A 13801-nucleotide genomic window follows, 5' to 3' on the forward strand; every position below is an offset into this window, starting at 1 on the left:
TATGGATATTTATCAATATATGTGATATTCATTGATTTTTCAATGGATATCTGTGTATTATTAAATATTTATTTTTACAATAACGTGAAATTTCATTCAATATAATTCTTTCAGGTCTCTTGTGAGACGGTCACACGAATCTTTATCTGTGAGATAGATCAACTCTACCAATACTCACAAAATACGACCCGTGAGACCGTCTCACACAAGTTTTTGTCATTCCTTTATCTAATCGATATTACATATGTGTCACCAACGAATGATAATAGCGTGTAATTTCATTCAATATATCTCTTTATCTCATCGATATTACACAAGTGTCAGCAACAAATGCCGGAAAAATCAATTATCCGAATATGTATATGCATTGTAAATGGGGGTCGGTTACTATAGTATAGTTATGGAATCTACATTACTCCGATGGTTTGATGTATAATTTCAACCAAATGAATGTACAAACTAGATCAAGGACCACGTGTTGTGAACAAAATAAAAAAAAAAAAAAAAAGAAAAGAAAAAGAAACGCTAAAAAAGTAATATATGATTGACCCACGCTTTTAATTCCTTCAGCTTCCCCTCACAGAAGAGAAGTGGAGAAGACGAAGGCTTGGCTGGTGGCAATGGAGTCGAAATTACTTGTGGCTAACACTTGTACGCTCTCTACTTTTGTAGTCTACAAGTCGCTCAATTCCTATTCGAATCCTCTAGCTGCACAGCTCCACCGCAGCTTCTTGGCAGCTCGGCCGAGTCAAATATCCAGCCTCCAACTCAGGATATGCGGCGAGCTGAGACGCTTTGGATCTGCTTCTTTGGTAAGGCGCCTTGGCTCAGTCGAGCTCTGCGGAAGCCGACCGCAGTTTGCTGCGAGTTATTCTGCTTCATTTACTCCTGCTGGAGGAGGATTTGACGGCGTCAATGGGAACTCAGGGGGCGACGGTGGTGGTGGTGGTGGAGGTAAAGGTGATGGCGCGGCCGAGGGTGGAGATTCTAAGCCGAGTGCCGTGCATGCGGGGGATGGGGATGCTTCTGCTTTGAGTTCTGATGTTATTATTATTGACGTTGGGGTAAGCATTAGCTATGGTTATGTACTTGCTCTTTTGCTAAGTACGATTATTCATTTGATCTCCAGTTTTACTTTTTATATTTATTTATTTCATATGTGTTTTTTCAGCTAGTTAAAATTTCTTATACTGCAGGGGATGACATGTGGGGGATGCGCGGCGAGTGTGAAGAGAATTTTAGAAAGTCAAGTAAGCGCTTGATATCCGCAACTGATTTATTCTACTCAACAACATTTAGTCACTGGTGTTCTGTGTTCCTTCTATGAATATCTTGGCGAAGAAAAAGAATGAAGTTATCGAGCTTGGCTCTTTCTGTCTGAATTGCCTTTGCATAGTCCTGATCGCTAAAACAAATTCAGTTTTGAAGAATGGCCATCCTGATGACAACTAATATTTATAATTCGGACAAAGTAGTGAAACCAAAATTCCTTTTAATTTTTTAAAGTTTTACTGTTTTGGAAGCATGTGATTAATAAGATGCATTTATAGTCAGAGTAGTGTTATCTTCTAGGCAGTTAGGTAAAATGTTCCTTAACATGTATATTGAAAGGGTTGATACACGGAGATGCTTGTTTCTCTTTTCCGCCATTGAGTTTTACCATGAAATACATTATGAACAGGCACAGGTTTCTTCGGCCAGTGTAAATCTCACGACTGAGACAGCAATTGTATGGCCTGTGCCTGATGCCAAGATTGCACCCAATTGGCGACAGGATTTGGGAGAGGCTCTAGCAAAGCATTTGACTAATTGTGGATTCAAATCTAATCTTCGAGGTTAGCAATTCTGTATCAAATATTGAATTTTTTCATTTGTTTTGTTCGTTCTATGCGCTGCATAAGGTCATGTCATCACTCATCTTCACTTTGTTCGACCGCTGATTGAGTGACATCGTATCACACCCAATTGACTGACTGCTGATTGAATGACATCGTATCACTGTGTTTGACCGCTGGTTGAGTGACATCACTTGCCTTCACTGTGTTTGACTGCTGATTGAGTGTCATCACTTACCTTCACTGCGTAAGGTTATGTAGTATAATTATATATTAAATAAATATATCTTAAGCATCTATGAATATGCTATATTTCTTATATTCTGTTTGAAATGAGAGACATTATTTTGTATCTAGTTCTAAACCCATTACCTATATATTCGAACTCTTATTTTATGTATAAGCAATATCTTTAAAGACATTTGTAATTTGTTTGAAAGTTGTGCTGACTGAGTTATCAACTCACCTTTTGCTCTGAAATGTGGTGACATTTCAGGTGATCAGGTAGCAGGAGAAGCGTAAGATTCCGAGTCTTGGTCTAGGCGGTTAAGAATCGTTGACAGCTTGAGAAGAGAGTTAAAATATTTGGTTTCTTTTTAAAATGTAAAACTCCAGTAGATTTTGTATTGGGTTCATTTTTTGCGATCGGATTTAGAACAACTCAGTTGAGTTCCAAAATCTGTATTCAGTTTCCTTTTGTGTTTCTTCAGTTCCGATGGACATAACCTGATCATGCTTTGTTTCTCGTCTCTATGTTGTTTATTTCAATATTTTTGCATTTAGTGTTGTTTTTAGTTCCAATTTAATGATGAGTGACTTCATGATGCTTTGTCCTGGTTTTGTTGTGAAATCTATGTGCTTAAGTTTGATTGATTAAGACTAGCAGCTTGGTAGCCATTGCTAGTCATGGCTGGCTTACTGCCCCCACCATTCGGAAATATAATAAAATATTGATTATTTTAATTATCGAAATTTAATGTATCATATATCAAAATAATGTGTTTTTTAGTAGATAAAAAAAGATTAAGATACTAATATTATCAAAATTCAGTGTTGCAGCCCCTTAGGAGTGTCGAGTTGGTGGAGTAGACGGGTGTTTGATTAATGGTTGTGGGTTGGATCATTCACTTGCTTGGATTACCCTATCACATAGGGTTTACATCAGTGCGGTTTATCATACTAACGTAATTTGCAGGCTACTGCCTTAGTCCAAAAGTTTACCCAATGAGCACCGAAAGACAGTGGCTGCGAGTTCCATCGTCGTAAAAAAAATTAGTGTTGCATTCCATGAATAGATGTAGATCATCAGTAGATGTAGGTGTATTTTATAAAATGAAAAATGTACACCGGATAGAACAAAAAACTAGGAAAATGAACAGATTAATACACTAAATATACGGAGGAGTATTTTAGGATACATAATTAATCCTTTTTTTTATCTCTAAGGATCTCCCTGTTAACATACAGTGTGGGTATATTATGTTATAAAACATTGGTATTTTAAATATCAAAATATATTATATGATATTATTGTCAAAGTAATGTGTGTGTTAGCAAATAAAAAATTAAGATACTAATATATTAAAAATTTACTGTAAAGAAACAAAATGTGACGAACAAAAGAGGCAGGAAATAATCTCTAGGAGGTCTCCCTTGTTATATTGCAGTAGTAACTGAGTTCAGCAACAGTTGCAAGTGTCACTGGTATGAAGAGTGACTAGCTGTGGCCATGGAAACCTGGGGTTTTTAAGTTTTTAGGATTAGTGTGTGTTTGTCTTTGGAAAGTAGGACTCCCCATGTTTCCCCCCAAAAAAAAAAAAACAAATACATGGGGAAGTCCTACTTTCCCAAAAAAGAAAACACACACACTGATACAATGGACCCCCCCCCCCCCCCCCCCCCCCCCCAATCATCCCGTCTTCCAGATATTTTTATCAATTCAGCATAGTAAGTTTTAGAGTTCTAGTGCATTGGCCTTATTGGCTGTGAGAGAACTCGTTGATTTTTCCAGAATTTGGAACATCCAGGGTGATCAGTGTGTCCAAATCGTTGGCAGAAATATTGACTGAATAAATATTACAAAATTTTGACGATATCTATGCAAGTATAATAATGACTGAATAAATGGTACATTTTTTGAATTTTATCATCCTAAAATAGCCATCGCATGCCTTAGTCAGTTATCTCTAATTTTGCAGGCACCATTTTAGCTAGGTGTAGTATCGGGTGTTGAATTTAGATTTCAGTTGTATTTATGTATGTTATCGACTGGTCCAACAGTTTGAGGATATTTTGGCATAGTCCCGTTACTCTTCTTTTGTATTTTGCCAGTTATATATGTACAATTAGGGGTATGTTAAATACTCCGTCCCAACGATGTTGGTGTTTTTTATAATTAAAAGAAATAGCCATTGCATCATTCCTCAGAATGCATGACTGTACTGTAAAACATAATGACATGGAATTCGTATATATATTTTTGGTCCATCCGTCGATTTTTTGCCTTTTAATTTCAGTTCTCATCATGCTCTCTGTTTGCAGATTTGAGAAGGATGAACTTCTATGAAACGTTTGAGAAGAAAATAAATGAAAAGCATGCACAGTTAAAGAAAAGTGGTAATTTTTTTTACCTCTTTATGCTTATGGATGCCTACAATTAAGTATAATTTATTTTTAAAAAAATTAAGATATGTAGACTACATAGACACCCACATAAATGTTCAGAGTCAATTTTGTTATATATGCAAATCCATTAATAACCAGCGTTTGACAAATATTAGCCAATTGATTCTAGATCTTTAATTAGCGGATTTGCAATATGTTAGTTCTTATAGGTTCAGATACTTGAGAGTATATTACTTTGTAAATTTGAGGCCAAGACAAATTAATGCACATAGTGATTGAAAACTTGCCCATTAACAGGTCGTGGGCTTGTTATTTCTTGGGCTCTGTGTGCTGTGTGCATCATTGGACATCTCTCTCATTTTTTTGGAGCTAAAGCTGCATGGATTCATGCGTTGCACTCCACAGGATTCCATATGTCACTGTCTCTGTTTACATTGCTTGGTCCTGGCCGCCAGCTTATTATGGATGGTTTGAAAAGTCTTCTTAGAGGTGCCCCAAACATGAATACTCTAGTTGGTATTGGGGCTCTATCATCCTTTGCGGTCAGTTCACTGGCAGCCTTGATGCCAAAGCTGGTAATTTGTTAATTCAGACACCTACATGGGTCATTAGTCAAGAGTAAAAAATATTTATTGTAAGTAATGTGTTATTTCATGTGGAACTCGAGTTTATTTAAAATCACTAAGTTCAATTTCATATTGAACATGCTACTGAGCAGAGTTGAAATTAAGGGTAACCATTTGCTATTTGCATAATGTGCTGATTAACGAAGGGAAGAAGTTCTAAGGTTGTGTTTGTTCGGAAGGATGTGATTTAGATGAAGTGATTTGATTATGAGCGGGACTTGGAAGTATGAATGTCAAATGATACTACTAGTGGGTGGATTTGAAATCCATTATTAATTAAAATTAAATTGGTAGGAGATAATGTTCAAATCCCTCAATTAAATTTAATCCAAAGAGTTGACATCCTTGATTTCAATTATACCAATTCAAATTTACCCTATAATTAAATACTTTGTTCAAACGGATAAAAATAGATCATAGCCCAATCCCATCAAAATATATTGGTACATTCCCTTTCTAATATGCACATCGGAAATTGATGCCCCTGGATGAAATTATTATTTATGTCAATTTTTTAGCTCAAGAAATGGTAAATTTATTTCTGGCTTACTGTGTATTGAGAAAATGAAATGATTTCTGTTTGGTAAGCTTATACTTCAATTCAAACTGCACAATTTTGTGCAGCTGCCACACCTCATGCATAATGACTTTATGCATAATGATATATGTTGTCTAATTGTTTGGTTGCATGGCTTATCTCCTAAGTTATATTCTTAGTGGCTATATTACATTTTATTTTATGTCAAAATTTGCTTCTCTAGTTTTTTTTGTTGATGAAAGTAGTTGCACTAGCTTTCATGTCTGGTCTGTTGTGCTATCTTTTCTTTTGTACCTTGACTGACGTGCTGTCAATGGAAGACAATGCACATTCTCGTTATAATTCATGCAGTATCTCTATGTTTGTTGGCAACTCCTCAATTTTGTTATGAGATTAACTTTAAAATCCAATCGTATGTGGCATATTTGCTTGGTTCTTAGCAGTTTCTGCTATATCCTTGATGAGATATTGTCAAATAATCTCTCTGTCTACGCAGGGATGGAAAACATTTTTTGAGGAACCGGTTATGTTGATAGCCTTTGTCTTACTCGGGAGAAATCTTGAGCAGAGGGCCAAGATCAAAGCAACAAGTGACATGACTGGTCTTCTCAGTATCTTGCCACCTAAAGCTCGTCTTTTGATTAATGGAAATGGAGAAGATCTGGGTTCGACTGTTGAAGTACACACTAATGATCTCTCTGTTGGAGATCAAATCGTCATTCTTCCTGGTGTAAGCATCTTTGCATTTGCAATAATATCGAATCTTCGTCCTGATTCCATGGAATTCTAGAACTGCACCGTTTCATCAGTATTTGTTTCAGTAGAATATTATATTTTGATCCAATCACTATCATAAGGGCGTGTGTTGTCAACAACATCCCTAAAGTTATTTAAGATTGCTGGCAGATACCTTGTATCAAATTCTTTTATATCCGAGCATTATTTTTTAGTTTTGAATTAATTTTTTTCACTCATTATTATCACTTTTTAGGATCGTATTCCAGCTGATGGGGTCGTTAGATCGGGCAGAAGCAGTGTAGATGAGTCAAGTTTTACAGGGGAGCCTCTACCTGTCACTAAATTACCCGGGGTAATCATTAATTTGCACCTTGTCATTTGATATTTATAAGAGTGAAGCTCAAGTGATCAATGCAATGCTCTATGGTTGTGCTTGGCTTTGGCATTAAAGAAAGGTCGGGTGAATGTCAAGACAGAAAATTCATTTTTCCTTGTTTTTCAACTAAAGTTTTTGATAAATAATAGATGCTAAGGAATGCTTATTTTAGTTCAGATAACAAATAGAAAATTCTCTACCAAATGTTGGATGTTTGAGCCCTATTTTTCTATGATGGGGTTACAAATTTCCTTTGACAAGCAACATAAAGTCTAATTCATGTATTCAAACTCTCTTGTTCTGGCTTTGCAAACCAGCTTACATGCATCATTTTTTGCTCATGGCCACTCTTGGCTAGGACCTTAAAATGTGTTTCTCCATTCTCAAATTATCTTGTAAAATTTTGGTTCCTTCATGATTCCAGCTACTTAGGTTTTTATATATATAGGCGGAAGTTTCAGCTGGGAGTATAAACCTAAATGGAAAGCTTACGGTAGAGGTGCAGAGACCAGGAGGTGAGACAGCAATTGGGGACATTGTTCGGTTGGTGGAAGAAGCACAAACAAGAGAAGCTCCTGTTCAACGGTTGGCTGACAAGGTACATCACATTTATTTTCACCTTTTCTCCTCTGAATAATGATAGATTGTGTTTTGTTTTGCTTTAGCTATGTTAACAATTTATAATATGCTCGTCATCATGTATGGTATCAGTACAATAAGTTCGTCTCCAGTTGTGTCATTTCCTCTTTTGACCTAGGTTGCTGGACATTTTACATATGGAGTAATGGCACTTTCTGCTGCCACATTTATGTTCTGGAATCATTTTGGTTCACAAATCCTGCCAGCTGCTCTTCACCAAGGAAGTCCCATATCATTGGCATTACAACTTTCCTGCAGCGTCCTGGTACTCGTGCACTCTCATCCATTCATCCGAGGCCTTGCCCCATGAACTTAAAATGATTAAATTTGTGCTGTTTTTTCAAAGTTCCTGCAATAAAAGAAAATTACTAAATTGCGACCGAAACATATCTTAAACTTGGTATCATATATGGGCAAGAGCTTCTCATTCCTCTTAATTTCTCCAATGACTTTTTGGCCTCTACGCGGTTTATTATATGATCAATGTTAGCTTCTTTGATTTCTCTAATCTCCATACTAAACTCTCTGCGTTAATCTTTCTGTGTCTATTGAGCACAGGTTGTTGCATGTCCATGTGCACTTGGGTTAGCAACACCTACAGCTGTGCTGGTAATTTTGAGCATACAAACTTTGGTTTGCCACCCCAAGTAATTTTTGTACGCCAATGTACTACCAATTACTTAATTGTAGGTTGGAACTTCACTTGGTGCTACAAGAGGCTTGCTTTTGCGTGGTGGAAGCATCTTGGAAAAATTTTCAACAGTCAACACTATTGTATTTGACAAAACAGGGACACTGACTATAGGAAGACCTAGTGTGACCAAAGTAGTGTCACCATACCACCTAGGTGATACAGATTCCCAGTTGAGTATGGAACGCTTCCATTTAGCAATGTGTCACTGATGAAGTTGTATTGTGTTTCTTGTTGGTTAATTGCACCACATTTCAATAAATCAATACTTGATTGGCCTAACTTAAATAATTCTGGGAACGTCAATAATGGATAGATATTGGAAAAATGTAATGAAACGTAAAACTCGTATAGTCACAATTCTTCATATTATAACTTCTTTTGCTTGTGTGTCTTTCAAGATAGTCATTTCCATCTTAGCTTGCATCTTCATCACGATGCAATCCCAATTTAGTTGTTTTCATCTATATGAATATCATATTTCCACTATGCTCTGTTTTAACTTAAAATCTCCCTTATTCCAAAATCACTAGTCATGGTTAGTAACTCCATGAAAAATTTATTCTAGTGTTCCTTATTTTCTCTTTTATGCTACAATTTCTATCTTAAAGTGTTTTCTTGACAATATAATATTATCCACTCTTTATTCAGTATTTATCATCTTATTTATTGAGTTTTATTTTATGTCTACAAGACGATAATGAGCCAACGTTCTTTGCAGGCTTGACCCAGCAGCTACTCATAAGTGGTCTGAAGCTGAAATTCTGAAGTTGGCTGCTGGAGTTGAATCCAACACTCTTCATCCAATTGGAAAAGCAATTGTGGAGGCTGCAAAGGTGTTGAAGTGTCCAATAATGAAGGTATATATTTTTCAATCCTTTGGAAATCTGAGAAATATTATTTGGAATGACAGTACTGTGAAGTTCTTGAACTCATGCTTTGGTTACCAAGTTGTCGAAGACACTTTTCCCAAAAGTTTTAACTTATGGATGATGGTACATTAAATAGTTTTATATTTTAACATGCACTCTATGTGTAAACCAGATACGTGGAATATGTCTTGAATTAACATCCAAAGCTTACACTAGCAAATTGATTTGGCATAGCCAATAAAGTCACACCCAGGACAAACTTAACAATCAACAACAAAGGTTTTTAAATCTTTGACCACTGGATTTGATCGAATATTGAAATCGCTTTTCCCAAAAAGCTTGAACTCACGGAAAGCGGTATAATGATTAGTTTTAGACTTTTCATGCATGTCTTTCTTGTTATGTTGCTTGCATGGAATTATTTGAATGTTCATCTGCGTACATTTTTTACGCAGCATCTGCATAAAATTGCTCAATGCTATAGTGAAAATTTTAACCCCTTTTTAGTTATCTTAACCTCTACTTCTCAAAAGGATGTATGAGATTTCAATCCTGCTTCAGTTGCTTTGAAGTTGGATTTATGTAGAAAAAAATGTCTTTTATGTTTTTGTTTTTACATTGCCTTTTTCTCTTTAGAAATTGAGACTCCGAGAAATTTGCTTTCTTGTTCTTAACATTCCTATGAGTTTGTTATACAATTTGAGTCATAATAATCTGTTCTGCAGCTTGATACTTTGGTTTCAGATTCCTTTATGCTTAGGTTCCAATAGGTTCCTGTTTTCTGCGGTTGCAACTTAAGCTCTTAACAAAACTTCCGCTGTTGCTTTGTGAAAAGTATGGCTAGCCCGGGTTCCAAAATTTCGTCTGTTTTTCCACGATGTGGAATATCAATTCTTCACAATGAAGCTTTTTAATCTCTTTCATTTGTGATGTTGATGTTTGTCTCAAATGATTCTCTTATTTCTGCTCATCAGTTTGGATTAAGGACCGTGCTTGTAGGTAGTAGAAGGCACATTTACTGAGGAACCTGGATCTGGTGCTGTGGCAATTATTGATGGAAAAAATGTAGCTGTCGGTACACTAGAGTGGGTTAAAAGGTAACAAAGTCATCTCTTGATTTCAGGTGGCAACTATGTTTAACTTCAAAACTGTTGCTATTTGTTTGATGAAGAAGCCTTTTTAGTTAATATCTGGTTTTGGCTATGTAGACTTCATACGACTGAATATTCCTCAAGCTAATATCTGCACAGTAATTTTAGTTGATCGTGCCAGTTTTCTTTGATGTTAGATGTTTCACTCTTTGAAATTGGACTCTTGGGAGCGCATTCTTTGTTTGAGAATCCTAGAACAAAACTTAATTTCTTTTATCGCTCATTACCGAAGACTGGCATATATAGAAAGGAAAATAGAGTGGAAGACGTGACTGAAAAATGGAGCTCCACAAGGCTCTTTTAAAGATCAGTATAGAAACATTCCTTTTGATTTGATGTATACGAATCACCTACTCTTGTCCTGCTGAGCTATTTTAGACATGAGTAATCAAGCATACTCCCTTACAATATGATAAGAATTTTAGAATACTTCATGAATGAAAAAATATGTGATTCACCTTGAATAAATGACAAAACCTATCATACACATATTGTGCTAGTATATTATGGACCAATCACAGTCTCAAATCTTCTCATAACACATTCCTTTTTGAGTTTTATGTATCTCAAAGCTGAATTTAAAATTTAAAAATAATGCAGGCATGGAATTGGTGATATCCCATTTGAAGAAGCCGAGGAGTTTAAAAATCAGTCGATTGTTTATGTGGGAGTAGATAGTGTTCTTGCTGGAATCATTTATGTTGAAGATCAGATCAGAGAAGATGCCCAACATGTTATCGAATCCTTGACTCATCAAGGAATCAACACTTATTTGCTTTCTGGGGACAAAAGGGGTGCTGCTGAGTATGTTGCTTCTGTTGTTGGTATTCCAAAGGAAAGGGTAAGATCATCTCATGTTTAACATCTAGAAATATTTTTCAGGAATCCTCGTTCAGAAAAGAAAAATACTTGTCTCTTCAATCTCTCTTTGGTTTCTTAAAAGTTTGTGAATAAAAAATCTGATATTTCGATTCCCTTGACTTTTCTATTGGGTCACTTCCTTTCGCCTTCACATTTTTGCAACTAAAACCAATTTGGTTTTTGAATAAAACGGAATTGGATTGACACGCATCTTTATGTTCCTAGCAAGTATGAATGTAGTGTGATGACTTAATTAGACTTTATCAATTACACTTTTGTTTCTCACTTCTCAGTAATCTCATTGAATCTCTCACTTAGGTCCCTAAATTAACTCTAGGAAATCTATGTATAGAAGAGTTATGTTATACCTTCCTTGGACATGAAAAACAATTTTTTCCTTCTCTACTGTTTCCCACTCTTTATTATATCCAAAGAAAAAGGTGCATATTTATCGTATATGATATTTGGTTGATTGTGACTGAAATCAGTGTAATGGTTAATTTCAGGTCTTGTATGAATTGAAACCAGATGAAAAGAAGAAGTTTATAAACAGACTTCAAAAGGAGCATAATATTGTAGCTATGGTTGGTGATGGAATCAACGATGCAGCTGCCTTGGCTTCATCACATGTAGGAGTTGCCATTGGTGGGGGTGTGGGAGCTGCTAGTGAGGTGTCTTCTATCGTGCTAATGCAGAACAGATTGTCCCAGGTATCGCATTGATTTTTTGTTTTCATCTGTCGTAAAGTTTTTTCTCCACTTCTATTTTTATTGGATTTACGTGTAAATTAAAAAATTTGGAATCTAGATTATTACACGATGCATTCACATCAAATAATTCTCCCAATTCCCGGTGGTCAATTGAGGAAATGTTTCTATGCATAGTGATGGTTTGTGGGCTTCACCAGTAAGTGTAAAAAGGAAGGCTAATAATGTCTGCCTGATGAGTGACTACATTTTATACACAGTTGCTCGATGCTCTGGAGCTGAGTAGACTTACCATGAGGACTGTGAAGCAAAATCTTTGGTGGGCATTTGCATACAATATTGTAAGTTTTTCTCTACATCAAACCTTTGTCTTAACAAAGGATTCCATTTATATGTTTTTCACTATTGAAAATCTTTTGAGTAAAGTATAATATGCTGGGGCACAAGACAAGGATTAAATAAAACCACTGGTGGGAGGACTTGGCAGGTTAAACTCTGATTCTCGATGTTACCAAGTAAACAGTTGTTTTTCGAGTTTATTAAATGATAATATGCAAATTATAAGCAGACATCTTGGTCTTTTCACTTGGTCGTTTGTATGAGAACAGTAGTTATTTTTTATGTGTCAGTTGGCAGTCGCCCTTAGTATTCGACTCCTCCATTCTGATTGCTTCACCTCCATTCTTCACTTGTCTTTTACCAGATCGGAATTCCAGTAGCAGCTGGAACTCTGCTGCCTGTGACTGGAACCATGTTATCGCCTTCTATTGCTGGTGCACTGATGGGTTTCAGTTCTATTGGTGTAATGACAAACTCATTACTTTTGAGACTAAGATTTGCATCAAAAGAAGCTGAAATTTCGAAAACATCATTGCACATCAAAGCTTCTTCAGACTCTGACAATAACACCAAGGATGAAAACGAGACTCTGCAAAATCCGTTCACAGCTACTAGATGAGCCACTCCTGCACTGGAAATGATGAGGTGATAACCCCTAACAACCATGTAGCTGTGATACCGCCGTTTCGTCTACATTTTCGTCAGGGTCAGGATGGCCAATCATTTCGTTTATTTCGAGTGTCTTAAACACGAGTCTCGAGTATTGCGGAGGTTCCCAAACAAGATAAAGATGGAGGAGCACATCAAGAACTGCTACAAACAATCTACTCAGCCAATGGATTCGGCGTTTTCATCTATTCATCTTTTTTTTCGGAGAGTTTTTAAATAGCACCACCACCAGCACCCCCACCCCCCCAAGCACTCCAAGATAAGGATATATTATTTTCAGTATACTACTAAAACAAATATAGCCTTCTAATAATTCAGCAATGTATACACAGTGCCAAAAGATTAATTAAGATTCGAAAGTTGCAATACGACCAAAATCCATCAACAATAAAATTGGTATTTTCTATGAACAAACTTAAATGGTTTTATATGAAGATTGAAAAATCAAAAGAAAAATACGACTCCGACATCAAACGTACGAAGATAACAAATTACTAACGATATTTTTACATGCTCATGACGCTGGTAATCATTAAATAATATTAATGAATTTGATTTAGTTTTCACTTAAGTTGCTATCTGTCCTAATAATTGATTTTTGTTTAAGATATTTGTAATATATTATAATTTCACCTTCCGGAATAAATGTTTTAAATGTTCTTTAGTTGACAAACATTGAAAGTTTTAATTCGTTATCAAGTATTGTAGTGGAACCTAACTATCACAAGCTTTTTCTTGCTTTCTGTTCGAATTTTAATATGTTTGAAAATATATTAATGAACTCGATTATACGTATAAGTGTTGGTAGCAGAAAGAGAAACGATCTTGTATCTTGAATCGTATACGCTTCATTGATCATGAATTCCTTTTGCATCTTCGTAGATTACTACTGGAGCGATCTTTCGCTCGCGTTCTTTTTATGTTCTTTAATATAAATATAATTTATATTGAAAATTTTCAATATTACCTCATTCTGGGTCTGATACACCTCTAATTATGGTTGATGAAACGTTGATATAAATGTAATATCCTGACACTAAATCTGATTGCTCAATTTTAATTTGAGTGTGTATGGTTCATGTATTTTTATGAATATCACGTGTCTAAATTGATTTAAAAGCGTTAGGGTACTAC

General features: G+C 35.8%; 1 protein-coding gene across 1 annotated transcript; it reads left to right on the forward strand.

The window, feature by feature from the left end:
• The first annotated feature begins 542 nt into the window (after positions 1–542).
• On the forward strand, positions 543–13035 carry LOC142517654 (copper-transporting ATPase PAA1, chloroplastic). Its single transcript, XM_075620013.1, has 17 exons — positions 543–1064; positions 1197–1250; positions 1682–1835; positions 4377–4451; positions 4758–5035; positions 6121–6354; positions 6616–6714; positions 7187–7336; positions 7496–7642; positions 7936–7986; positions 8068–8240; positions 8790–8928; positions 9940–10037; positions 10692–10932; positions 11459–11662; positions 11920–12000; positions 12363–13035. Exons 1-17 carry the CDS (start codon positions 621–623, stop codon positions 12615–12617), a joined length of 2877 nt encoding a protein of 958 aa, XP_075476128.1. The 5' UTR covers positions 543–620; the 3' UTR covers positions 12618–13035.
• The last annotated feature ends 766 nt before the right edge of the window (positions 13036–13801 follow it).

This window comes from Primulina tabacum, chromosome 11 (genome assembly GCF_025594145.1).
Source record: "Primulina tabacum isolate GXHZ01 chromosome 11, ASM2559414v2, whole genome shotgun sequence".
NCBI lineage: Eukaryota > Viridiplantae > Streptophyta > Magnoliopsida > Lamiales > Gesneriaceae > Primulina > Primulina tabacum.